The sequence below is a fragment of the Chenopodium quinoa genome, unplaced genomic scaffold, assembly GCF_001683475.1.
Source record: "Chenopodium quinoa cultivar QQ74 unplaced genomic scaffold, ASM168347v1, whole genome shotgun sequence".
Taxonomy (NCBI): Eukaryota; Viridiplantae; Streptophyta; class Magnoliopsida; order Caryophyllales; family Amaranthaceae; genus Chenopodium; species Chenopodium quinoa.
In genome coordinates, this window is record NW_018742720.1 from 302,469 (window position 1) to 328,365 (window position 25,897).

The following is a 25,897-nucleotide window of genomic DNA, read 5'->3' on the forward strand; positions in this document are numbered from 1 at the left end:
CCGCTTATTCCCGTTGATCCAGAGCTAAATAGGACTTTGAGAAACGTGAGGAGACTCTTGCAAGGCACACCCGAGTTTTCCATTGTATATTCGGATTCCGATCCGGAAGAGGTTTTTGGAACTAACGAAGAGATAACATGGGAGAGAATCCTCCTCAACCATTGTTAAGAGACTATGACCACCCCAACGCATTCCAACTTCGGAGTGGCATACGTCTTCCCACCACAAATGCAAACAACTTTGAACTTTCACCTCAACTCATCCGTATGATTCAAAGCGATCAATTCGGAGGTAGTCCTCATGAGTGTCCTTTTTCTCATTTGGACAACTTTCTTGAGTTGTGTACAACTATCAAGCAAAACAACATTTCGGAAGAGTTCATCCGTATGCACATGTTTCAATTCTCCCTCCGTGATAAAGCAAAACATTGGTTGAGAACGGTTGAAGAGGGATCATTGAGTACATGGGACGAAGTCACTAGAGCCTTTCTTGGAAAGTATTGTCCTCCGGAAAAGACCGCCGAACTAAGAAGAAAGATCACCAATTTCAATCAAGACATTGATGAAGCATTGAGTGAAGCTTGGGAGCGTTTCAAAGATTACACAAGGAAATGCCCCCACCATGGTTTTACATCATGGATCATTGTACAAAGCTTCTATGACGGTCTTACTCCTATTTCAAGGGCCAACCTTGATTCCGGGGCCGGTGGTAGCCTTAAAAAGCTATCGGTGGACGATGCATACAAGATGATTGAAGAAGTGGCCAAGCATTATGCATATGGAGGTGATAGAAGGCAACCTCAAACAAAGAAGGGCGGAATTCATGATCTTAGTGCAATAGATCTTATTGCATCAAAGTTTGATATGCTAGCTCACAAGCTAGATCAAGCCACCCTCACACCTCAAGCTCTTCCTCGCAAGTCATGTCTTGTGAGACTTGTGGAGGAAATGATCACTTGTCCTCTTATTGCAACTCAACGAATCAAGAGCAAGCGGCGGCAATTGGGCAAAGGAATGAACAATACTCCCAATCCCACAATCAAAGTTGGAAGCCCCAACATAACACGGGATGGAAGCAATACAACCAAGGCCCCCCATAAAATAACTACAACCAAAATCAAACCCAACCTCAAAACCACTACAACCAACCTCAATCACAAAACCAACAAGCTCCATACCGCCATCCCAACCAAAGGGATCAAAACCACCAAAGATCACAATATAACCAACCCGCTCCTCCTCCTCCACCTCCTCAAAAGACTAGCCTTGAGTCCGTTCTTGAAACTTTCATGACTCAACAAATAAGGAACAATGCGGAGATGAATGCAAACATCCAACAACTCCAAGCACATAATAAGATAATGGAGGGCCAATTGGCTCAAATTGCACAACAAGTTGGAAGTTCATCCTCCAATCCTAGTGGTCACTTTCCAAGCTCAACGGTAGTGAACCCAAAGGAGCAAGCTAAGGCTATCACTTTGAGATCGGGAAGGGGTTATGAGGGCCCGGTTATGAGTGAGGAGGAGACACAAAAGAGAGATGAGGGAGTTGTGGTGAGAAGTGAGGATGATTTTGAAAATGAAGTAGTTGAAGTTGAGAGAAAAGAGCAAAAGAGTGATGAGGGAGCCACAAAGAAAGACGAGGGAGATGAAGAAAGAATAGAAAAGCCCCCTATGAGAGTATATAAGCCCCCCATTCCGTTTCCTCATAGAATTGTAGAGAAGAAGTTGAATGAGAAGTTTTCAAAATTTCTTGAAGTCATGAGAGGACTTCAAGTGAACATCCCCTTTCTTCATGCTATGTCACAAATGCCTACCTATGCAAAATTTTTGAAGGATCTTCTATCCAACAAGAGTAGGCTTGAAGAGAGTGCAACCATCTCCCTTCCTAAGGAGGTGAGTGCAATCATCCAAAACAAGCTTCCCCAAAAGCTTGGTGACCCCGGTAGCTATGCAATACCGGTGAAGATTGGAGATTTGGAAGCTATGGATGCTTTATGTGATCTTGGGGCAAGTGTGAGCTTGATGCCCTATTCTATTGCAAAGACCTTGAAAGTTGGAGACTTGAAACCAACAAGAATGTCCTTACAACTAGCCGACCGCACGGTTAGGCTACCTTTGGGGATTCTTGAAGATGTGCCAGTTCAAGTTGGAAGAGTATTTGTGCCGTGTGATTTTGTAGTAATGGAGATGGAAGAAGATTCAAGAGTACCCCTCATTTTGGGGAGACCATTTTTGAACACCGCGGGAGTGGTGATTGATATGAAGGAAGGAAGATTGACTTTAAATGTGGGAGATGAGAAAATTTCATTTTCATTCTCACAAACTTTAAAAAAGCCATTGATTGATGAAGTTCATAGAATTGACACATTGGAGAGGGACTTAGAAGAGTTCCGAGAAAGATTGTATGAAAGAGATCCTTTACAAGCTACCCTAACGGGAAGCTTTGTTGAGGAGGGTGAAGAAGCAAAGGGGTATGATCTCTTGCTCAACCAACCTTTGGCCCACGAGATGATAAAATTTGAAGTGCTTAACGTGGAGGAAAAAGAGGAGTGGACTACGCCTCCTCCTAAGGTTGAACTTAAACCCCTTCCCCCTCTACTTAAATATGCTTTTCTTGATGATAGTGAGAATTATCCCGTTATTGTCAATGCTAAGCTCGATGACACCTCTCTTGAGAAACTCCTAGTTGTTTTAAGGAAGTATAGAGATGTCATTGGGTACAAAATTGATGACATTAAGGGGATAAGTCCCACCATATGCATGCATAAAATTCTACTTGATGATGATCATGCTTCCTCGATTGAGCACCAAAGAAGGCTCAATCCCAATATGAAGGAAGTGGTAAAAAAGGAAGTTTTAAAACTTCTTGAGGCGGGCATAATCTATCCTATCTCCGATAGTAAGTGGGTTAGCCCGGTTCAAGTTGTGCCTAAAAAGGGAGGCATGACCATCATAAAAAATGATAAGGGTGAGACCATTTCTACGAGGTCGATCACCGGGTGGAGGATGTGCATTGATTATCGAAAATTGAATAAATCCACCCGGAAAGACCACTTCCCACTCCCCTTCATTGATCAAATATTGGAAAGACTAGCATCACATAGTCATTATTGCTTCTTGGATGGATACTCGGGATTCTTTCAAATTCCAATCCACCCCGAGGACCAAGAAAAGACTACATTCACATGTCCTTTTGGCACCTTCGCATATCGAAGAATGCCATTTGGGCTTTGTAATGCACCTTCCACATTTCAAAGGTGTATGATGTCTATTTTTTCCGACATGCTTGAATCATCAATTGAGGTATTCATGGATGACTTTTCTGTTTTTGGTTCATCTTTTGACACTTGTCTTTCAAACTTGATTAAAGTGTTAAAAAGATGTCAAGAGGTGAACTTAGTTTTGAATTGGGAGAAATGTCATTTCATGGTAGAGGAGGGAATTGTTCTTGGTCATGTGATTTCTAGTAGGGGCATTGAGGTAGATCGTGCCAAGATTGAAGTAATTGAGCGCCTCCCACCCCCTAAAAATGTGAAGGGGATAAGGAGCTTTCTTGGACATGCGGGTTTTTACCGCCGGTTCATAAAGGATTTTTCAAAAATCGCAAAGCCGCTCACTCAATTGTTGGTAAAAGATGCCCCTTTTGTGTTTACTAATGATTGTCTGCTAGCATTTGATAGGTTGAAGGAAGCCTTGATTTCGGCTCCTATAATTCAACCCCCTAATTGGGAACTTCCTTTCGAGCTTATGTGTGATGCTTCGGATTTCGCCGTTGGGTCTGTTCTTGGACAAAGGAAGGACAAGAAGCTCCATGCTATCTATTATACTAGCAAAACATTGGATGAGGCACAAAGGAATTACACAACCACGGAAAAGGAGTTTCTAGCCATTGTTCATGCAATTGAGAAGTTTAGGTCCTACTTGTTGGGCTCTAAGGTCATAGTTTTCACCGACCATGCGGCCTTGAAGTACCTCTTGTCTAAGAAGGAACCTAAGCCAAGATTGATACGGTGGGTCTTGCTCTTGCAAGATTATGATATTGAGATTAGAGACAAGAAGGGTGCCGAAAATGTTGTGGCCGATCATCTTTCACGGTTGCCTATCTTTGTAGGTGATCTTGATAACTTGCCAATTGATGATTCATTTCCGGATGATCGACTATTTGCTATCCTTCAAGTACCGGCACCATGGTTTGCGGACATTGCAAACTACTTGTCTTGCTCTATACTTCCTCCTGACCTCACCTATCAACAAAAAAGGAAGTTTCTTCATGATATTCGCCAATACTTTTGGGACGACCCCTTGCTCTTTAAACAAGGTGTTGATGGCCTTTTTAGAAGGTGTGTCCCGGATGATGAAATTGAAAGTGTTATCACAATGTGTCACTCATCACCTTGTGGAGGACATATGATTGCTAACAAAACTTTGGCAAAGATCTTACAATGTGGTTTCTATTGGCCTTCCATGTTCAAAGATGTGTGGGGTGTAGTGAAAGCTTGTGACCGGTGTCAAAGAACCGGCAATATTTCAAGAAGAAGTGAAATGCCATTGAACAACATTCTTGAGTTGGAGATTTTTGATGTATGGGGCATAGATTTTATGGGGCCTTTCCCAACCTCTTTTGGGAATAAATTCATTCTTGTGGCCGTCGATTACGTGTCAAAGTGGGTAGAAGCGGTTGCATCTCCTACTAATGATGCTAAGGTGGTGGTCAAACTCTTCAAGAAGGTCATTTTTTCCGAGGTTTGGGGTGCCACGTGCCGTCATTAGTGATGGAGGTTCGCATTTTGCAAAGCGGTCCTTCCAAGCTCTTCTTCAGAAGTACGGTGTGAGGCACAAGGTGTCATTGGCTTACCACCCTCAAACAAGTGGTCAAGCCGAAATTTCAAACCGGGAGATAAAGGTTATCTTAGAGAAGACGGTGGATAGGTCTAGAAAGGATTGGTCTACGAAGCTAGATGATGCTCTATGGGCCTACCGCACCGCATTCAAGACTCCCATTGGCACCACCCCTTATAAGCTAGTATATGGGAAATCATGCCATTTACCGGTAGAACTTGAGCATCGTGCTCATTGGGCTATTAAAATGTTGAACTTTGACCTTCAAAGTGCCGGTGAAAAGAGGTTACTTGACCTCCATGCCTTGGAAGAGCTAAGATTGGATGCATATGAGAATGCACGGATCTACAAGGAAAAGACCAAGGCTTGGCATGACAAGCATATCAACAAAAGAGAGTTCAAGGAAGGTGACAAGGTCCTACTATTCAATTCCCGGTTGAAGTTGTTTCCGGGTAAGCTAAAATCAAGATGGAGTGGACCTTTTACCGTCAAGAAGGTGTTCCCATATGGTGCAATCGAAATTGCCAAAGAGAATGGTGAACCGTTCAAAGTAAATGGCCAAAGGCTAAAAGCGTACTTTGATGTTTTTTTGAATGAAGAGGCAAAAGTTGTTCACCTTGATGAGTTCGATATTCCTCACTAACATTTGATCCCGCAATGTCGTCAAGCTAGTGACGTTAAAGAAGCGCTACCGGGAGGCAACCCGAATTCCTCACTCCCCCTCAATTATTATTATTTCATTTGTTTTATTATTATTATTATCCCCTTTTTTTTTTTCTTTTACTTATATATATATATATTTTTTGTAGGTTTCTATAAATAAAAAAAAAAAGGGGAAAGAAGAAGAAATCGTGCACCATCAGGTCTGCACGGACGTGCAGAACATCGCACGTCCGTGCAGACGAAGGCAGAACCTGACTAGTGAAATCTGAAGGTTCGCACGTCCGTGCCAACTACTGCACGTCCGTGCGCTCGAAGACAGAACAGATTGCCATTCTGCCAGGAATCTGCACGTCCGTGCCAAAATCTGCACGTCCGTGCAGATTCAGCCTGCACAGCAATATGACGGTTTCTTACTAAAAAAAAAAAAAATAATAATAATAATAATAAAATAAAAAAAATTATAATAGCAAAGACCCCCCCCCCATACTCACAATTCTCACTCCTCTTTCATACTCAAATTCTCCTTCATCCTCCATACTCCATACTTCATACTATTCCTTCAAACTCCATACTTCCTATTTCTCACTCTTCAAACTCCATTTTTCACTTAAATCCCAACTCTAATCTACAATTTTCACTCCTCTTTCAACCTTCTTCACAAATTACTACCCCTTTTCACCATCAAAACCCCAAAGTACCAAAATTTTCTCAAACCCTAACTTTCAAAATTGATTTGGGGGTTTCTTGAATTTTGATTCTTTAAGCAAATTGGGTGAACAAGGACCATCAATAAACAACAAGGAGTACTAGAAAGGTTCATTTGCGGGTTCTACACCCACGATATTCTTGGTATAATCTTTCTAATCTCAAGTTCTTCCTTTGTAGTTTAAATGCTTGTTGGTCGATTTTATGAGTAGTAATAGTTGAAATTGTTGACATTTTGTTAAGTAATTGTGATTGTTGATAATTTAGTAGTATAAAAAAAAATTTTGCGTGAATTGAGAGCATTGAAATTTTGGTTGGTGATAGGTTTGTGTGAGTATGGATGCTTTTGGTGTTGGATTGTTGATTTGTTGTTGGTAAATTGTGCACATTGACAATTTTGATGTTTGATTGTTTGAATTGATAAGATCATTGTTGGTAATTTTCAATTTTCGGGCTTGTTCTTGTTGTGTGTTGGTTAGGTGGAAGACTTAGAGCCTTGTGTGTTCAAATACTTGTTCATTAGGTGTTGTGCTTGCTTGAAGTGTTCTAAAAATTTTTTTTGATCATGTCAAGAAGAAACCAACCAAGAAACACCTCATCCGCTAGGCTTAGAAACCCTCCACCACCATCAACCGTCGAACCACCACAAGTGGACACCCTAGGTATTGTCTTTAATAATTCGGATTTCATGGACAACTACCTAAGAATTAGTAGGAGAAGAATTCGGCCAACGAAATTTTACAACCATGAGGTAGCCGAAGCCTTAGGCGTAGAGAATGATGTGAGGCAACTTTTTTTTCAAACCGGTGTCCCAAATTGGTTAGAAATGCATGCTAACACCTATAAACGGCTTACCTTAGAATTCCTCTCCTCACTATATGTCCACCGAGATAACCGCAACAACCCCCGTTACCTGACCTTCCAATTGATGAACACCCATCACAAGATGACCATAGAACAAGTGAACCAAGCATTTGGGTGGCCAACGGATGGCAAATTCGGACCTAAGGATAAGCCTTCCCGAAAGCATAACTCGGGATCTTTTTGGAGAAAAATCACCGGCCTATTTACTAGAGATCCTAGGACCGACAAGGCCACGGCCATAGTACACCCCGCCTTTAGACTATCCCAGCGCCTAATAGCTAATACTATTTTTGCTAGGGGAGATAGTTTGGGTGTAGTTTCTAACCGTGAGTTGCTTTTTCTTTGGCACTTGAGTGAGGGTGACGAGAGGTTGAACTTAGGGGCTTGGCTTGTAGACCACCTAGATGATGTATCCTCGGGGAGTGGAGTGATAACAATTGGGGGGATGATCACTATTATTGCTGCTTTTCTCGATCTTAATTTTGCAGATTTGGAAATCATTCCCGAGCCAACGACACTTGACATCCGCTCCCTCAAGGCTATGCATTGGTTGGAGGAAGATGAAGAGGGTAGGACCTACACGTGGATGGTAAGTAGGCGCCCCTATGCAACTTTGCCAAATCCGGAAGCCACGGTTATTTACAACCCCGAGAATTGGGTCTTTGAGCCGGATTTTGAGTGGATTCCGGGTGGAGAAGATGACCAACCCCAAGGCGGTGAGGAACAATTCCATCAACAACAACAACAACAGCAGCAACATCATCAACAATTTCAACAACATCAACATCATCAACAATTTCAGCAACAGCAATTTCATCAACAACACGAGTTCCAACAAGGGGACCAAGAGGGTTACCAAGATCAAGGTGTGGGTGAAAATAACCCATACATCTCTTTTGAGCAGCAGGTAGCCAACATGAATGCGAATTTTGCCCGCATGACCACCGAATTCGAGACCTTAAGGAGATCAAACGAAGATATGAGGACTTCTTTTGACAACATGAGAACAAGTTTCGAAGGTCTCAGATCGGAGTTGGGCGATTTCCGCACTATGTACCGGCATTTCTACCCAGGGGGCTCAAGCTCCCAAGGGGGCCCGAACCAATGAGTTAGTTTCTTCCTCCCCTTCTCTTTGTGCTTGCATTGCTTTAACATTGGGGACAATGTTTATGATAGCTTGGGGGGAGTGTTCTCTCATGTGTCATTGGTTCGTGTTGTGTTTTCGTGTTTCCATGATTGAGTTTGCATGTTGGTTTTTCCCATTCTCTTCTTCCCTAACATCCAAATCCTTTAAATCCAAATTTGCTCCCTTTGAAATCCAATACCCTAAATCCAAATTTCTTATCTTGTGAATACCTCTCTTATCTTTTCATTTAGTTGTATAGTTTTTTTTTTTTTTTTTTTTATTATTATTTTTTATGCTTAGTTTAAGCTAGCCCAATGCTGTAATTTTTCATTTCTTACTCAAAAAAAAAAAAAATCGAAAAACGAAAAAATATTGAAAAATGAAAAGATTGCCCAAGGATGAAACTCAAATGACGACGCTAATATGTTTTGCTTGCTTGACTCTTGAGTGATGAGTAAAAGTTCTTTTAGAAGGGTGCATGCAAGAGTTGGGGTCATTTAGAGGTCTATTAATCCTGGTTGCATTAGTGTATATGAAATGAAAGTCGATGAATGCTCAATTGCACGTCTAGCATAGGATATTGTTAAATTTGCCCAAAGTAGGATATGTTTGATTCAAATTGCGGTCCCTTGTGCCCTTAATGTGCCTCATTTCCTCCCCGAAATGAAACTCTATTAGGGAATTGGTTATACTTGTATTATGTGTAATAAGTGGCATAATAAGCCACACGTTTCGAATAAAGAAAGAGCCGCTCACAGTTAAAAGAGGCGAGGGCAATAATGTAAAAAAAAAAATGAGAAAAAAAATAAAAAAAATAAATAGAAAAGAAGGGAGAACAAAAAAAAAACTCCCCCAAAAATTCTCAAGATTTTGATTTTCTTTTCTTTAGAGGTCAACTTGTGGATGCCTCCCACACATTGTCGAATTTGTTGCTTATTGTTTCTTGTGAAATTCCCGAGTTAGAGTGTAATTAAGGGGCCTTGGGTGTGCATTTTGGGAGGTGGACTAGCATTTTGAGATTTTATAACCGAAAGAGGGCTCATTACAACTTTGGAATATCTAGGTGTGCTCTAATGAACTAGTAAAAGGCCAAAGGAAGTATCCTAGTGCAACCTTCTTTAGTTTTCCTCTCTACCCCCAACTCATGTGTACATTTGTATGATCGGTAATTCTTGAAAGTCGTTCACTTGTCTTGCTTGTGTCTCATATCCCGATGAGTTGACTTGGGCGAAAAATTGAACTTGTGCGATTTTTGGCGATGTGCTGTGGACTGCGTGAGTTGTGGGGCAAACTCATTGGAAACCCTCACGAGATAAAAACTCGTCCTCTAAGGCGACTTAGAGGTTTAAATTGCTTCTCACTTGTGCTAAAAGTGATGATGGTTGTCACCATGCGGATTTGTTTATGTATGCTTCCCCCTTGTTGCCTCTCCTTGGATTGATGATTAGCAATTTGTTTTCCTCCTTTGGTTTGACATTTTTGTTTTGCTCGAGGACGAGCAAAAGCTTAGCTTGGGGGGATTTGATAACTTGCTATTTGATACGATTTTAGGGTGTTTTGAACCTAGTTTACTTGATATAAATTGCGTTTTGGTTCATTTTTACTCTATTATTATGCAATTTTTGTGTATCCTATGCTTCACGGGTTGTTGGTGTTTTTGTTGAGATTCTAGGTTCAAAAGAACGACCAAATGGAGCCCATGGATACAAAGCCGAGGTTAGAAGCAAGAAGATGGATGAAAGAAGCCAAGGAAAGGAGCATTATAGAAGAAAAGATGAAAAAAAGGGGTTTAGAAGACCCTGCACGGCTGTGCCAGACCTTGCACGTCCGTGCAGGAGGTTCCAGAAAGCTTCAGCAAGCTGCCAAGGCCTGCACGGCCGTGCTTAATCTGGCACGTCCGTGCAGAAGAGGGTGCACGACCGTGCCAGACTTTGCACGTCCGTGCAGAAGTGCTCCAGAAACTCAGAACATTCTGCCAAGGCCTGCATGGACGTGCCAAATTAAGCACGTCCGTGCAGATGTAGCTGCACGTCCGTGCCAATATCTGCACGTCCGTGCGGAACTGCTCGATTCTTAGCAGTACGTTCTGCCTCAATTCTGCCCCCTCTGCACGTCCGTGCCAAACTTGGCACGGCCGTGCTTAGCCTTGCACGTCCGTGCCAAATCTGGCACGTCCGTGCAGACCTGCAGTCGAACTCCTTCCTTGTTTTCTCCGTCCTTTTTATTTGGGGGTCATATAAATCCCCCTTTAGAGCTCATTTGTACAAAAAAGGGGGGAGGCAGTTTTTCAGAGCTTTTCTCTTAGTTTGTAGTCTTAGAACATTAAATTCTCAAATCATTAGTTAGTTCTCAATTATTAGCTTGGAATTATTCAAATTCAATCATTGTAGAAGACAAAATCCACCATTGTTGCTCACCTTGAAGCTTCATAGTAACCATTTCTTACTCATCTTTTCTACTTCTCTTTACTTTGTTGTTAATTATTTGCTAGTTCTTGCATGTTTTGGATTGTTAATTAGCTTAATCCTTAGTTTGAATTTGTTCATGAATTGCTTGAAATCTTTAATTGCTTTAACCCCCATGGATTGTGAGTAGTCTAAATTCTAGGGTTTGGGCAAAACCCTCAATGTAGTCACTAATTACTTGTTGCATGTGCTAATTTGGTTGTTGTGGGATGTTAATTAGTTGAGCTTAAGTGGTTTAATTGCTTAGTTCTTGTATATGGCCATTGCTAGAACTATTTATCCAAGCTTTCTCAACGAAGGATCGAGAGATGAACTTGAGTTAGCTCCCTTATACTTGATTGACCCGAAATGCCATGAGAATAGGGATTACCGGTCAAGGGAATGTTTATGTCATCGTGATTATGCTTTAACACTTGTTTTATGCTATGTAACCACGAGAGTAGGTCGTATTCATGATTCAAGTAATCCCTCTAGCTTGAGAGAGTAGTTGGGTGCTTTAGATGACTTCCCCTAATTTATCCCATTAATTTACCTTGATTGTTGCATGCTAATTGTGATTTGTGATGAAGTTGAGTGGTATAACCCAAGCCCTAGATTCCTCTTAATATTGTTAACCTCCTCTTAGCTTAGTTGAATTGTGTTAGAAGAAGTTACTAAAAACCAACCCAATTTAGAATTCGTTTAGCTTATTTAAACGGTAGTACTCGGTGGTTGATTCAACGCCTCTCTTGGGTTCGACCCTTTCTTACCCTTACTATTGTTAGTGAGACCAAGATAGGAATTATTATCTTTGGTAGGCTCGACGACGGCCTATCAGAACACTTGGATAAGTTCATTGCTCAAGATTGAAGAAATATAAAACATAAAAGAACAAGTAATGAAGAAATGTGCACTTGATTTGCAATGATCGAACTTCAAACACTTATATCTTTTGATCTACAAAACATTTTGGGGCAATTCCAATTGGAGATGAAAGCTTATCTTGAGAGCTTTCCAAAGAAACGTCATATGCCCAATTCCGTTGTAAAATGTGGGAGATATGCTCATTTGAAGCTGAGCGGTTTACCCAGTCCGGTAGGAGCGGGCGCGCATCCTATGAGGAGCGCCCGCTCCAAACTTTCTGGAACGATTCTTCCATATTTTGCTGCAGCTAGGAGCGCCCGTGCACGAAATTGGAGCGCCCGCTCCTCTGCACGCTGCTCGACTTTTGCGGAGCTTCCTAGGCAATTTAGTAAGGGGTATAAATAGATTTTTTGCTCATTTTAGAGGGAGATTTCATATTTTCAGTAGTTTTAGGTTAGTTTTAGGTTTTTAGAGAGAGAAACTCTCAAATTTTGGAGAGAGAAAGTGAGAGAAACAATGGTTTTCATGGATTTTGGATAATCAAAGGAGGAATTTGATGATTTGAAGATCTCCATTTTATATCAATGAGCATTTCTTACTCTCTTCTCTATTTATGCTTTATTAATTGCTTTGTTAATCATGTTTGAGTAGATTTCCTTCTACTAGGTGTTGAGTGAATCTTTGTTATGGTTAATTGAGTTATTTGAGATAAATTTGATGATAATTGTGTGATTAAATTGATTGAATTGATGATGACATGTTGTTTGTTTTAGATTGGATTGATCTCCCAAGATAGCAAACTTAATTGCATGTTAGTTCTAGTTTGACAAGGGATTGTGAATTAGAATTAAATATTTGATTGCATTTTGGGTAAATTTCTTCTATGCACCTAGTCAATGAGGGATCTAGGCTAAGAATTTGAGAGATTGCTCTTGATGGTAATTAATTCCCATTTTAATTCTTTCTTTGCATGATTGATTATCAAATCGATTCCCATTAACTTGTTAATTGTTCAAAGTGGATCTTTGCCCCTAGTAGACTTTGTAATATCTTGATCTTTATATGTGTGTTAGTGTAGTTGTAGTGTCCACTATCCATAAACCGACTTCGGCGTAGCTTAAGCATTAGATCGAGAACAATCCAACATTACCATTCCTTGTGGTTCGACTCCGAACTTACCACTAGACTTGTTTAGGGGTTAGTTTAGGATTATAATAAATTTTGTTTGGCCGTGAGGAGGTTAGTCAACGACATAATTTCCCCGCGCTCAAAATGTTTTGTGTGTTATTTGATTGGGAAAAGTTTGGTGAAATGGGACAAGTAGAACTTCCTAGGATTTTTTTTACTTCCCACGAAATGTTGAAATGTAGGGATTTAGGGCCTGTTCTCATTGATTGAACTCAGCTGAATTAAACTGAACTTAACTGAACTGAGCTGAACTCAACTGAAATGAATATTTTATAAGAGAAGGAAATTAGGAGCTGAACTGAACTGAACTAAACTGAGATGAGCTGAACTGAATTTCAACGTAAGAGAACAGACCCTTAGTTAAGTAGACATTCCCAATCCCATGGAAGGGTTGATATTATACTGATTCCCCTTTTCCTATTGTAGAAGCAAAATTCCCTTGTTATTAGGAAATTCCCTAAATTTTGATTACAATTTTTTTAATCCCATAAACTTGACCAACGATCGAAACCTTAATAACAATTTAATATATTGATGAATAGCTTTAAGCATTGACAAATGACAAGTGTGATAAATAAAATCGATAAATCAAAAAAAAAATGGAGGAAGTAGTTAAATATTAATAAATGTAATTAATATGCAACTTAAGAAATTTATGGTAAGACATGCATTTTGAAAGCCTTGATAAAGCAAATGATGCCACAAAAAAGGTAAAAAAAAAAACAAAAAAAAAAAAAAACAAGAGAATAATGAGTTTTATGTTTCATGTTGAGACAATGCGACCTCATGGTGTCCATTTAAACAACCAATATCCAACTATAAGCATTGGAGTTATGGTACCCTGTTAAAGTGGAATAGTACATTAGTACAAGTAATAAACTTTAAGAAACATTTGCACCAAAAAAAAAATTAAAAAAAAATTAAGAAACATCAAAATAATGAGCTTGAATCTTGAACATTTTTTTGCCTGTATTAGTACAAATCAAGTGGAAAGCAAAGAATTTTGTAGAACGCCAACTAAATATGTAGACAAATTCCAACTTATAAAGGTATGGCTGGCAATCTTACAAAATCAAACCATCATATCAGTCCCCATTCACTTAAGGGTTTGACAGCATACTTTAACACTTTGTGTATACATCATCTCATGCATTGAAAGAGTAGTACACAAGTATAAGTCAAAATAATAACCAACACATCCCCCTCATCTTCACTACCATTGTTTCTCGATTGCATCATCGCATCCGCCACCGTTGAATCGTTGATCTCCCAATCACCCCGGTCCCTCGGCTATCCATCTTCAGTCACATTGATTTACTTAAGCCAACCTAAACAACCAACCATCACCAACCAACCATACTACAATTGTCAACAATGACGCCTTATGAATGTATGATAAATGACTCTCGACGCATTTGATCATGTGATAATGTAAGCTTAAATGTTAAATACAAAGACTGTCCAGCAATAACTCAAGTATTACTAGTTATTAATCCTAGTAATTAATTCTAAAAACAATTTACTGCTAAGAATGAACTCTTGGAGATTGATCACTACTACTTCCTTCTCCATCCACATGATTCACCTTCGCCAACCCCAACCTTCCCACACCAACCCCATTACACAACGGCGTGTTTGAGTCAACAAACTCAGCCGAGTCCATCTCCATTTGACAAATCCTCACTGCCCCAATCAACTTTTCCGGCAACTCCTCCTCACTCTGACCTTCCACCACAAACCCCATGTCAATTGTTACAGACGTAACACACCCCAACGCCAAGTGCACCATCGCACCAGCTATCTTTGAGCTCGAAATATCAACATCAATCTCCAAGTAGTCCGGTCCCCTGTGATATCTACATGTCAATGCCTTCCCTAACAGGCATGCGCTGTAGTTTCCCACAGCTGTTTTAACTATCCATGGTCCCTTCACTATTCTGTTCACTAGCTTCAATCGGCTGTTTCTGAATGCATCATCGCCATTTATGAACCGGTCTAATAACGAGCCGGGTTGAATCGGCTCGTCTGTTGAGAAGTAGAATACTGCATTATGGTGCTCTCTCCCTGCCACATTCGTCACACAATACTTTTTCTCAGCTACTAGTAGATCTCAAACATCATTTAAATTCATCTAAATTTCACAATTATAACATATATTCTCTATTATAACACTCTTAAAGCAGAAAAACAAGCTAATTTAACCCTCAAAGTGCAATCTTGCAATTGATTGATGAAATTTTTTCTTGACTACCAATCTAGAAATTATAATGATAAAATTGAGGTTTGATTAAATTAATTTTAGCTTCAATGAAGCAAAATTTCTAACAAAATTGCCTAAAAATTTATAGTAATAATAATAATAATAATAATCAAGCCAGATCTGAATTTAATAATAAGATCAAGATTTAGCACTATCTGTTTCTTCAACCTTTCATGGAACATTATCCCAGAAAACACTTGTGATAAAACTGCACAACATTAATGTGATATTGAAACTTCTAAGCAATTTCACCTAATTTGTTTTAAATTCTTTTTACATAGATGAACCTGAAATTTGAGCTTAGGATTCTCCGTCGATTAAATCAAATAACATAATCTTGCAATTGAGGTAATTTGGTCACAATTTCATCAATTTTCGATTATTTCACAAATTCATAATGATTATTTTTCAGAAATTCAAGCAATTTTCAGCTGAATCATACAAAATTCAACTTCTTATTTGTTCAATTAACAAAACTAAAATCAAACTTAGGTTTTTCCGTCAATCAAATATCAATTTCTTTTACAAAATTCAGAAAAAATCATATAACAAGATCAATAAAACAGTCGAATTTCGACCAATTCTCCAAAAAAAAAAAAACGCAAAATTAAAAAAAGAAAAAAAAAACCACAAACCTGGAACTTGAAGATTAATGGCGAAGACAAAGGACTTCAAGAAGCTACCATCAGCCTGGCGAGAACGAAGCACGCGCATAACACGATTATCAGCACGTGACAGCACGTGCTCAAGCTTCGACGTTGACCGAAGCCAGTCAACGGCGGTTGGCTTCAACAGATAATCCACGGACGCCGGAGACTTGGTCTTCTTCGACAAATACTGTTTTGATCGGAGAGAAAACAAATTTCCCGGCGGCGATGCCCAGCCGTTGGATCCTTTGTGTAAGTCCACGTGTTTTAAAGATCCACCGTTGATTGTTTCCTCTCTCCAGTCTACCTCCGTCGTAGACGACGCCGTTTCGCCATTGTTTTTGGTTGTGCACATTATCTTTTTTTTTTTTTTTTTCCCTCTGAGAAAAGAAAAGTTTTGAGTAGTAGAGTAGAGTAATTGGACCTTTCTAATTTTCTTGAAGAAAATCGAGATAACAGAAATTTATATATTTATTTTTGTTTTTATTGGTAGGTGAGAAAATAAGAGTCCTTTATATTTTGGGAGAGGTTAAATATAATAAAAAGGGCTCGTGTGCCTTGTTCTATCTATCCTTCTAATAGACAGCAATAACAACTCATGAATTGAAAATTAGGATATTTTATGATATCATATTATTCTATTGTATGGGAAGCTTCATTGTGGTTGCCTTCTTCTTTTCTTTTTCTAATCTAATCTATCTTTTACTTTTGAGTGTTGTGTTAAGAGTCATGTGAGGACTTTGGAGAATCCGTTTTGATGGACTTATATATGGAAAACTGTGCAAAAATAACACACGTTCAATGTTTACATTTTACAATATAAGTACTTTTTCCGTCCCTTAAAAAATTCTTTTTGGGGTATTTTCATGGATATTAAGAAATTTAAGTAGGAAATACAAAGTGCATGGGGAAGTTAATAAAAGTATTTTACATGGAATTTGTAAAAAAGTAGAGAGAGAAAATAAAAAAATTACATGAGAAAAGCAAAATTTACATGTCAAAGCTAATTTTACACAAATATTATTGCAAATTGAAGGATTTTTTTAATGCAAATGGAATGAACATTTTGGGACTAAAATTTGACCAAAAGAGTCGTTTTTTTTAGGGACAAAGGGAATAAGTGAATTTGGTATACCCTAGCTTAATTCTTGCCAATTTGGACCTTTTACTCTCCTCCTACTGAGCAATATTATGCAAAATAAATGTGTTAAGCACTCGGTTATATGTAAAGCTAGGCATGGATTAAAATGGCAAGCTCACATTAATATACATCGTGTTCAAGTGATTCATCTTTGGAAAAAGGTCAATTAAATGTCATCTCAAGCCAATAATCTTTTGTAGATGAGCCTTTACATAGCATGCCCCATGCCTTATCAGGCTTGTGGTGATGAGCTCGTGTTAGATCAGTCCTTTATTTATGTCGACCAATATACCCATCATATATGTCCAACTCTCTATACTCCGTATATGATAGTAATGCATAATAGAACTATAGAAGTTGATTAGAAAACATAATAAAAATCAAAAGTTACACTTTGTACTTCACTTTTTAATGGATTTTTTTTAATTGCAGGGTCAAATTAATGGATTTGTTTTATCATTTACCAATCAACTTTTATTATCTACTTTTCACTTTTTTGATAAAGTATAAAATACATGGAATTCTAAAACTTTCTTGAATTGGTCCTTTAACATTTTTTTTTCCAATAATTACTTGGATTAGAGTAGTTAAAGCAATTAATAATCAAAATTAGTCAAACATGTTCAATCAATCTAAAATGTACATCCATTAGAAAACCATACAAAATACATAGTCTTTATATTCCAACGGTCCAACCTATCAAGTAAGAAAATTTAATTATTTGTGAAGGTACTACTATTCAGCTCGATTAACTACCTTTTCAAAGTTAAGTAATGACTTACGCGATACTTTCGTTGTGCATACTTTGTTTAATGTCGACACAAATAAAGCAAATTTCCTTATCAACTTCTTCTTTTGGTCAAGCATAGACATTAGATGAAAATCACAACAATTACCAAATTAATTGTTTGGTATAAATATTAAATACATGATGAAAAGAGTTGTACAATTATTGTAATGGCCTAATCTATTTTGTCATTAGTGATGTATTAGATTCCATATCTTTGCTGTAATGTGTAGTTATGACTCATCAATTGTGGGTTTTTGGCTACCCAAAAACAAAATAATAAGCTCTTCAAGATGGTGAATAGTTGTACTTAATACTTGTGTATAATTGAAGATTGCTAAATTGCAGAATCTTAGTTCATCACATGTGCATGCATGGTCATGTGTATGAAATCCTATAAAAGACTTTTCTATCATATGCTTCATGCTTGCACTTTTTCAATTGCTTTTCACTTTAGCTAAATTGACTTGTATTTGACAAATATAATTATAGTGCATATTTTGTATGGCTGATCACATCGTGTGGTCACTTATAAAAAAACGAATTACCCCTAACACTGATAAAGTAAACCCCTATTATACTGATGGAGTATTTTAATCATACTTATTGAGTAATCCTTAAATAATAAAGTGACTCACACAACACTGACATAGTAATTTCAATATAACTAAGTAACTCCTACAACACTAAGAGTAAGGAATAGCTCAAGCAATTAGATCTTCTCTCCCGGTTCCAATAGATCTTGGAATTGATTCTCACTTCTGCCTTGTGGCTCTCTAAACACCAAAAAGAAACTCCTACAACACTAATCGAGTGTGATAGAAGCACTAACTTGACAGTCTATATTAATATGGTTTAATTAACTAAATAAGGTCCGATCTTTTTAAAAAGGTGGAAAAATGATAAAACAATCACGACCTTAAAATGTCGTTAAATTAACCTTACAACCTCATAATTGTGAGACAACACCACCCTCTTAAGCCCTTTTTTGCATGTAAAGGGGATCTTCCAAAACATGTGAAACAAAAGTGGAGTAATCAAATTTGTACAAATGTAAGTAACAATCAAGTTCATTACTTAATTTTTTGTTCAAAAAAAAAAAAGTTCGTTACTTATTTCTTTTGAATTGTCAAATTTGGCTACTTATGAAGTTGTGATGCGTATTTCAAATTGGGCTGAGAGTATCAGTATCAGTCCCAATCATACTTTGAACAAAGATATTGGCCCAATCCATAACAAAACAAGATTAAAGCCAGCCCATACATAATTTTTTTGTCTTGATTTCTTTTTTTTAAAACTTGATTGATGATTTAAAAGGCAAATACATTTACAAATACATAAAAATGACAAATTGCAAGGATTCTCCTTGCACTAATTAATTTAACTACAAAGCATTGAGTAGTGTTTTGAAATCAAACTATATAATATAACTATATAATAGTATGATTTTCTTTTTTGTTAGACACACCCACCAGGCCCAAACCCAAGCTTACTACCAGCAACATCATAAACAACATCAAAAGTAAGTTGCTGAACATTTCCTAAAATTCCAACATCACTTGCATCACCATTTCCAGCAAATGCAAGACAAACTTGTGAGATATCTTTCACATAGAAAATCCCTGCTGCGGGTAACACGATTTCGGCCTTACCACCGAACTGAAGCCCAATCTTAGGCACTGTGACGGTGGTATATTTGCTGAGGTCGAAGCATGTATCGAGGATCGATAGGGCAGGAGCTTTAGGGTACTTGGACATGGCCTTGTTGAAGGCAGCTTGTAATGCTGAGTATGCATCTGGTGGTAGACGGGTGATCACGGTACCGGAGTCGATTAGGACTCCACCTTGTGTGAAAACTGTAGGTTGGATTGAGAGTTTTTGGCCACCAACTGAGAGGCCTTGTAGGTCTATGAAATAGAAGGATGCTCCTGCTGACCCTGATAACAGAGGTGTGTACGTGATCGACTTTGAACTCTGTTATCAATCAAATCAAGTGTTAATACTTCATCCGTTTCTCAATATTTGAAATTTAGTATTGACAATTTACTAACTTTAATCTTATTTTGTTAAGGTAAACATAAGTGAAATTATTTTAATTGAATTTAGTTGTCAAAAAATATTAAAAGACAAAAATTTTTATCTTTTAATATATCATTCGTTTTTTTAGTACATGCATCAATGTTACGGAGTATTATTCTAACCGTTAGGTTACTAAAGGTCAAATACAATGTAAACAAGTGTAAAATTTTAAACTGGATCATGTATTAAGAAATCGAGGAAGTAAATAAAGAACGTACCGTGCCCCCTTTACCAAAGGTGAGATGACCGGTAGAGCTAGCCTTGGAAGGCAAACAATAAGAGAAAACTTGACCATATTTGGTAGCACATTGTGACATAACGGACAATTGGTTTCTACCAAGCCCAATAAGACCAGCAGACCCACCAAAAAGGCCTTGATTATTCTCACCACATCCAAAATAAAAGTTTGGAATTGTGTCATAGGAGGAGCCCAAAGTTAGAGTGTCCTTAGCAAGGAATCCAACCGAGAAGGATGAGTCCCCATATTGTATGCCGTAAACGCATGTGGAGCCGGCACATCCCGGCTTCGCGCTGGTGGCCGATCTCACCTCCGAGCATAGCGTCGAGGTGCACGTAATGTTCGTGTACGTTGATGACTCTGAGGGGTTGAACACGGGGTCTTTTTGCTTGTAGCAACTTCTTTTGCATGGTTCACATTGTGTCCATGTAAAATCACTACCTAAATTCACAAGCAAGTGCATATTAGATATTATGAAGGGTGCTATACTGCTATTAATATTATACTAATCCGTACATACTATAAGGGATAAAGAGATAGGCTCTTGCTCTTTCAAATTAATACAATCAATTTCATTATATATTTCATCATTGTTTGACATTTAAAGTTACTATTTATTAGTTAATGAGTTGATATTCACTAATCAACACAAATAATACCTAACTCAATGTATATGATCATGAAGCCTATTCGAAACAAGATGACTCAAAATTGATCAAATAGAATTGACCTTATTCAAATCCAACCTAAAATCATAACAAACATACGTAGTATATAAAAACTGATACGAAATGATTAAAATCAATTCTTGGTAGCTATAACTAAATGACCTGATCCGAATTTGGACTATACTTGATACTAAAAGACTCAAAATTGATCCAAACCAAATTAACCTATCCAAACCCAACCCACTTCAAAATTGACAGAGTCCATTATTGAATTGACCCAACAGTAATTATTAAAAATACTTAAAATTAATTTGTCATCCACAACATAATAATAATACTACGTTGTAATATTTAATTTGAAATAGATCCGACTTATTGTACCTACGTGGATTCAACCCAACCCATATCCAAACCAAAATTTCCTCAACTAAACACATTTTGACACATATAAAATCTGACCCGACTTAAAACGATTTATTTGTCACCTCTATTTATATCCGTACTACATACCTGTATCGAAAATGAGAGAGAGGTCCTTTTTAGGGGTACCAAGGCCAATAGTGACAATGAAATTGCCAGAGCCAATAGTACTACCGGACTTAACTGGAAGGCCCACTGCTTTCTGTTTAACTCTGTCCTTTTTTGGAGCCTTTTTGTGGTCCGTCACCGAGTCAACTTCCACCGATTTAGGCTTGACTCGCTCCCTAATTGAGTCAACTCGTTTTTCATCGTTTTCTAGAATTTCCACGTGGCTTGGGCGGCTTTCTTTGTCTGACTCCAATGTCGAACTTGAACATGGCCCATGCTTGTGCCTCACTTCTAGAGAATTTCCCTTTTTATTTCCTGCATTGTTTTCCCAAATTTCTGTCATTTCTATTTACAGTATGATTTTATTTTTGCTGAAGTTTATAAATTCTTTTAAGATACCATATACATTTAATGTATATGTAGCATATTCACCGTAACAATAAGTTGCACGTAAAGTTATTATTCATCATTCGGTTATTGAATATGTATACAATTTTAAAACTTACTTATATAAGCATTGAATTTTACAAAATAATACAATATCAGAAAAAAAATATAAAAAAAAATCCGTACGACTTTTATTAGTTTTTTATAACAATATCAAGCATCAAGTGATATAATAAATATTTGTTTTCTACAATGATGTACGTACATAGTACTCTTTAATATGAAGTATATCTTCTAACTTTGTGTTATACTATATGTCTTTTAATTTCATATTTAACTTTTAGGGTTGTATTTCTTTGAAAAAAAAACTTTTAGAGTTGTATTTATCGATTTTCTATTTCTTAGTTTAAACTAGTTGACAACTTAGTAATTGTTTATCTTTAATTGTAAATACTCATATGCATGCGCGTAGTGAGCAATCGTACACATAATATGTCAACTAGTTTATTTCATGAGCGCATATCGGAGTTTAGTGTTTGTTGTTAGTCATTAAGTTAAGCTTTGAACTTAAATTTTTAAATTGAGTATACCATTGTCAATTTGTCACCATATATATATGTTACTAGAGATATTAATGCAGCAACATTTCCACCGTTACTTAAACTACATAATGTACTCCTAATAAATAAAAGAACTAATGATTTCTTACCAAGTACCTTACCATCCATAAAAGAAGGAATAATTAAATAAAGGAAGAAGTAGTGTAAAGAAAAAGGGGGAATAATTTTATTGGTTGCCTTTTGTTTTGAGGATAATAAACAGGTTGGCAAAACCCGTGCTCAAAGACTTACACCCACTTATATTCATTGGATTTATTCAAACTTTATATTATAAATTAATAATTAAAATTATATTTTAGCTACAAGAAAAGTCTTATTCACAAGCAAGTAAGTTTTTTGTGAGATGCCAAAAAATTGTGGACTTACTTATAGTAATATTTGAATAAAACAAGGCAAAGTTGGTGATTAATTTATGCATGAATTAGTGAATAATGTATATAACTAATATAAGTACCATTGAAATTAAAGTCACATGATGACATAGTAAAATGCTCACCTACTTTTGTTAGGCAATATATGAATAATTAGACATCATATTGTCTTAGGTTATTAAAACATTATAATCAATCTATTTGGTAGTGTAATAAGTAGTTAAACATAAATATTTAATTGTGTGTATAAAGCGGCTCACTCAATTTGGGAGCCACAACTACAATGTTTCTATTCCGCTATTTATTGACACGAAAATTACATATTTGTCTCAATTGTTAATTTCTCATCAAATCAATTCTTATGTAGTTAACTTGTTCTATCTAATTGTCACTATTTTAATAATTCAATGCTCAACTTCTTTGACAAGATATACTAGCTACTATGATGAGCTTATTACATCCGACTATGAATGTTGTTAAGTGCACCTAAGAATTTATGAAATTCAATTGCGGGGAAATCTTTATGATGAGCTTATTACTTTGGAGTATGAATATTTTTAAGTGCGCTGTTATACCTAAGAATTTATGAAAATCAATAATTTATGGACAATTTATGGTTAAGTTGAAAAATGTATGTAATTTTATACAAGAAGGCGAGAAACTAACGTGGGTGACGCATAAGAAAACAATTTAATTAATTAGATAGGCCATACATCAACATCGATTTATACGAAGTATATGGATAGCTTAAATTGTGCCTCAATTTTATTGGTGGACAAAATTTACGCTTGTAGTAGTAGTAGTAGTAATCTTTCACTTCACTTCCTCTATATGAACTTGTTATTACACTTCTATATCCCAATAGATTGAAAAAGAATAATAATGGAACTTAATATACTATATTGTTCTTGATAATATTTCTTAGTCTATATATTATTAGTATGAATTAATAAGGCAGCTTATTATCAAAGATTAGACTTGGGAACTATCTAATAATTAATGAAAACCGAGGACAATTACCCTACTACGTACCTTTTTTTTTTTTTTTTTTGAGAAAACCCTACTACGTACCTTAATTAGCTTGATTGCTTGTAAGTTTGAAGTTTTGAAATTAAAAATGATACTACAAGGTTTCATATATGACTATATACACTAAAAGATATGAAGTATAACATTTTTTGAAATGATGACAGTCGCTAAATAGAATTATTTAGCGACTATCAATAAGTACTAGTTACCAACTTACCATAACGAAACAACACATATATACATATATTTTTCCATACATACACTCAAGATTATATTCGAGATTGAAAAAAGCAAAGGCGTTACCTTTTGGGGAAGGATTGCAACCCTCTACATCGGTAGCAGGAAGAAGAGAGCTAACTTCAACAATATGAAAGTGATGTTCTTGCTCCAAAGGTTGAGGATGATGAGCTTTGACAAAACAATGGCAATTAGTAGAAAGGAAAAGAATAACCAAAGAAATAATAATGGTTGGATTAGGAATAATAATAGCGGCCATTGTTTAAAGCCCCACTCTCTTTATTACTAGTTTTTCTTTCGTTGTAAGTTTGTATGCAAAAATGCCAACTCTAAGAAGGCCTATTTATATAATAAGGTTTTGAATTATAAAACTTATAATTGTATAAAAATATCAATTTTTAATTTGCACGTCACCTTTTGTCCACTATTACATTATATACATAATACATACAATTACAAATACTTGAGTATATGTCTGCATTTCTTGGTGGTAGGGACTTTTTTATTTCCATTTTCGTTTTCCTTTTTTCATATTTTTATAACTTTTTTTTCAATAAAAAATACAAGTTATTATTAATATATTTATTGGGGGGATAAGGTTAATTTTGTAGTGGGGTTATTTTCTTAAGTGGGTTTAATTATTTATTAAAATGAGTATTAGTGGGCTTTGTAAGTTTGGTATGATTATATGATTCCACTAAATTATTACTTAAAATAGTTATAACTTATCCACCAGTAAAAGATATAAGTGTACAAATTGATCTAAAGTTTTTTCTCTTTCTTTTAGGTTACTTATATTTTTAATTTTTTTTTTCAAAAATTGTTAGAATCAATCAATTGGTTTAATTACTTGATTCCTTGTTGCTTTTGTCGGATATGCTCTATTTCCTTTAACAAAGTAATAATTCAACCAAAAAAAAAGAGGTACTTGCTTTAATTTCTTGTTGGTTGATAACTTATATCTTGACAAAAATTTAACTTTGGTGATTATTTAAGCATGAATTGTATGTATATTTTTATCATTTACTTTGACTCATAAATCTTCAATCTTTATATGTCACTGTTTTACTTTTTTTTGAGACTGATTTTTATCTCATCATTTGTTTCTAATACATGGTTTTGTACTATTTTGTCTCTAATAAGTACACTTATTGTGATAAACTTAAACACTATAGTAATGAAAATACAAGAAGTTTACATCATTAGACAACTCAGACACTCTATATGAGTGGATTTTTAATAAGTTTGGATTTTTGTTGCATAATAATTCATCTCGATTTGACATATACTCCCTCACCAAACTCCATCCATATATGAGAACTGAGCATGAAACAAGTCTCATTGGAAAATTGGTGAATTTCTAAATTATTAACGTTCTAAATGATTTGTTTCATAATTAAAGATTTTGATGATTAAATGCATATCATATTAATTTGCTTTGAAAGAAAAGAACAGAGCATTAACTACAAAGTACAACCATAAAATTAGGTTAAACTCCGATCTACTTTTATAGAGTACTAATTAAATATTAGTACTTTTACATAATGAAATATTTAGATGAGGAGAGCATTACATGACACTAATCGAAACTTAACCTCCATGGTTTTATTAGGTCCAACATTTACGAGTTGTATAGATACTTGAAACTTTAAACGTAGGGGGGAAATAATTAAGTGGATTGAATAAGAGCTGTTTGGGTCCAATTTAGTCCAATTGGGCCTGGTCACTGAATGATCCAATTAAAAGCCCAAGGTTAAGGTTCAACTCTCCAAATGTGCTAAAGTCAAAAATCAAACATCCTCAAAGCCATGTCAAGGTCAGTCAACGGCCCAATCAGCTTGGCCCAGCCCAACTGACTTCCGGGCCCAATCCGCCTCCTTCATTAGCCAAGGTATAAAAGCCAACAATTTGGTCAATTCTTGGTAAGACAATAAAGCCTCAAGCAACTAAACTCTTGCACAGCTTTCTCTCTCTAATATACTGACTTAAGCATCGGAGGGGCCTTCCTCGGCGTCCCCCCCGAGGCTAGTTTACGTGTATTTGTTGTGCAGGAAACCCTCGGCTCCTGCGTCGTTCGGACCGAGACCAAGTTCCCTCAAGATAAAAGGATCTTCCGAGATTCGATTGTTTTCATCCGAAACAATTTGGCGCCGTCTGTGGGGAACGCTACTAAATTTCGCGTCAGTCATCAAACACTCCGGCAGTCGCCAT

The 25,897-nt window shown here is 36.7% G+C and overlaps 3 protein-coding genes across 3 annotated transcripts; 1 reads left to right on the plus strand and 2 right to left on the minus strand.

Moving 5' to 3' along the window:
* Nucleotides 1-137: 137 nt before the first annotated feature.
* Nucleotides 138-1,292, plus strand: LOC110722948. Its single transcript, XM_021902219.1, has one exon. It carries the CDS (start codon nucleotides 138-140, stop codon nucleotides 1,290-1,292), a length of 1,155 nt encoding a protein of 384 aa, XP_021757911.1.
* Nucleotides 1,293-13,486: 12,194 nt separating this feature from the next.
* Nucleotides 13,487-16,336, minus strand: LOC110723031 (protein ENHANCED DISEASE RESISTANCE 2-like). The gene is made up of 2 exons (XM_021902301.1): nucleotides 15,590-16,336; nucleotides 13,487-14,758 (listed from the first exon to the last, which is right to left on the minus strand). Exons 1-2 carry the CDS (start codon nucleotides 15,954-15,956, stop codon nucleotides 14,220-14,222), a joined length of 906 nt encoding a protein of 301 aa, XP_021757993.1. The 5' UTR covers nucleotides 15,957-16,336; the 3' UTR covers nucleotides 13,487-14,219.
* Nucleotides 16,337-18,789: 2,453 nt separating this feature from the next.
* On the minus strand, nucleotides 18,790-24,009 carry LOC110723032 (aspartyl protease family protein At5g10770-like). Its single transcript, XM_021902302.1, has 4 exons — nucleotides 23,753-24,009; nucleotides 21,025-21,357; nucleotides 19,827-20,287; nucleotides 18,790-19,503 (listed from the first exon to the last, which is right to left on the minus strand). Exons 1-4 carry the CDS (start codon nucleotides 23,943-23,945, stop codon nucleotides 18,988-18,990), a joined length of 1,503 nt encoding a protein of 500 aa, XP_021757994.1. The 5' UTR covers nucleotides 23,946-24,009; the 3' UTR covers nucleotides 18,790-18,987.
* Between the last annotated feature and the right edge of the window lie 1,888 nt (nucleotides 24,010-25,897).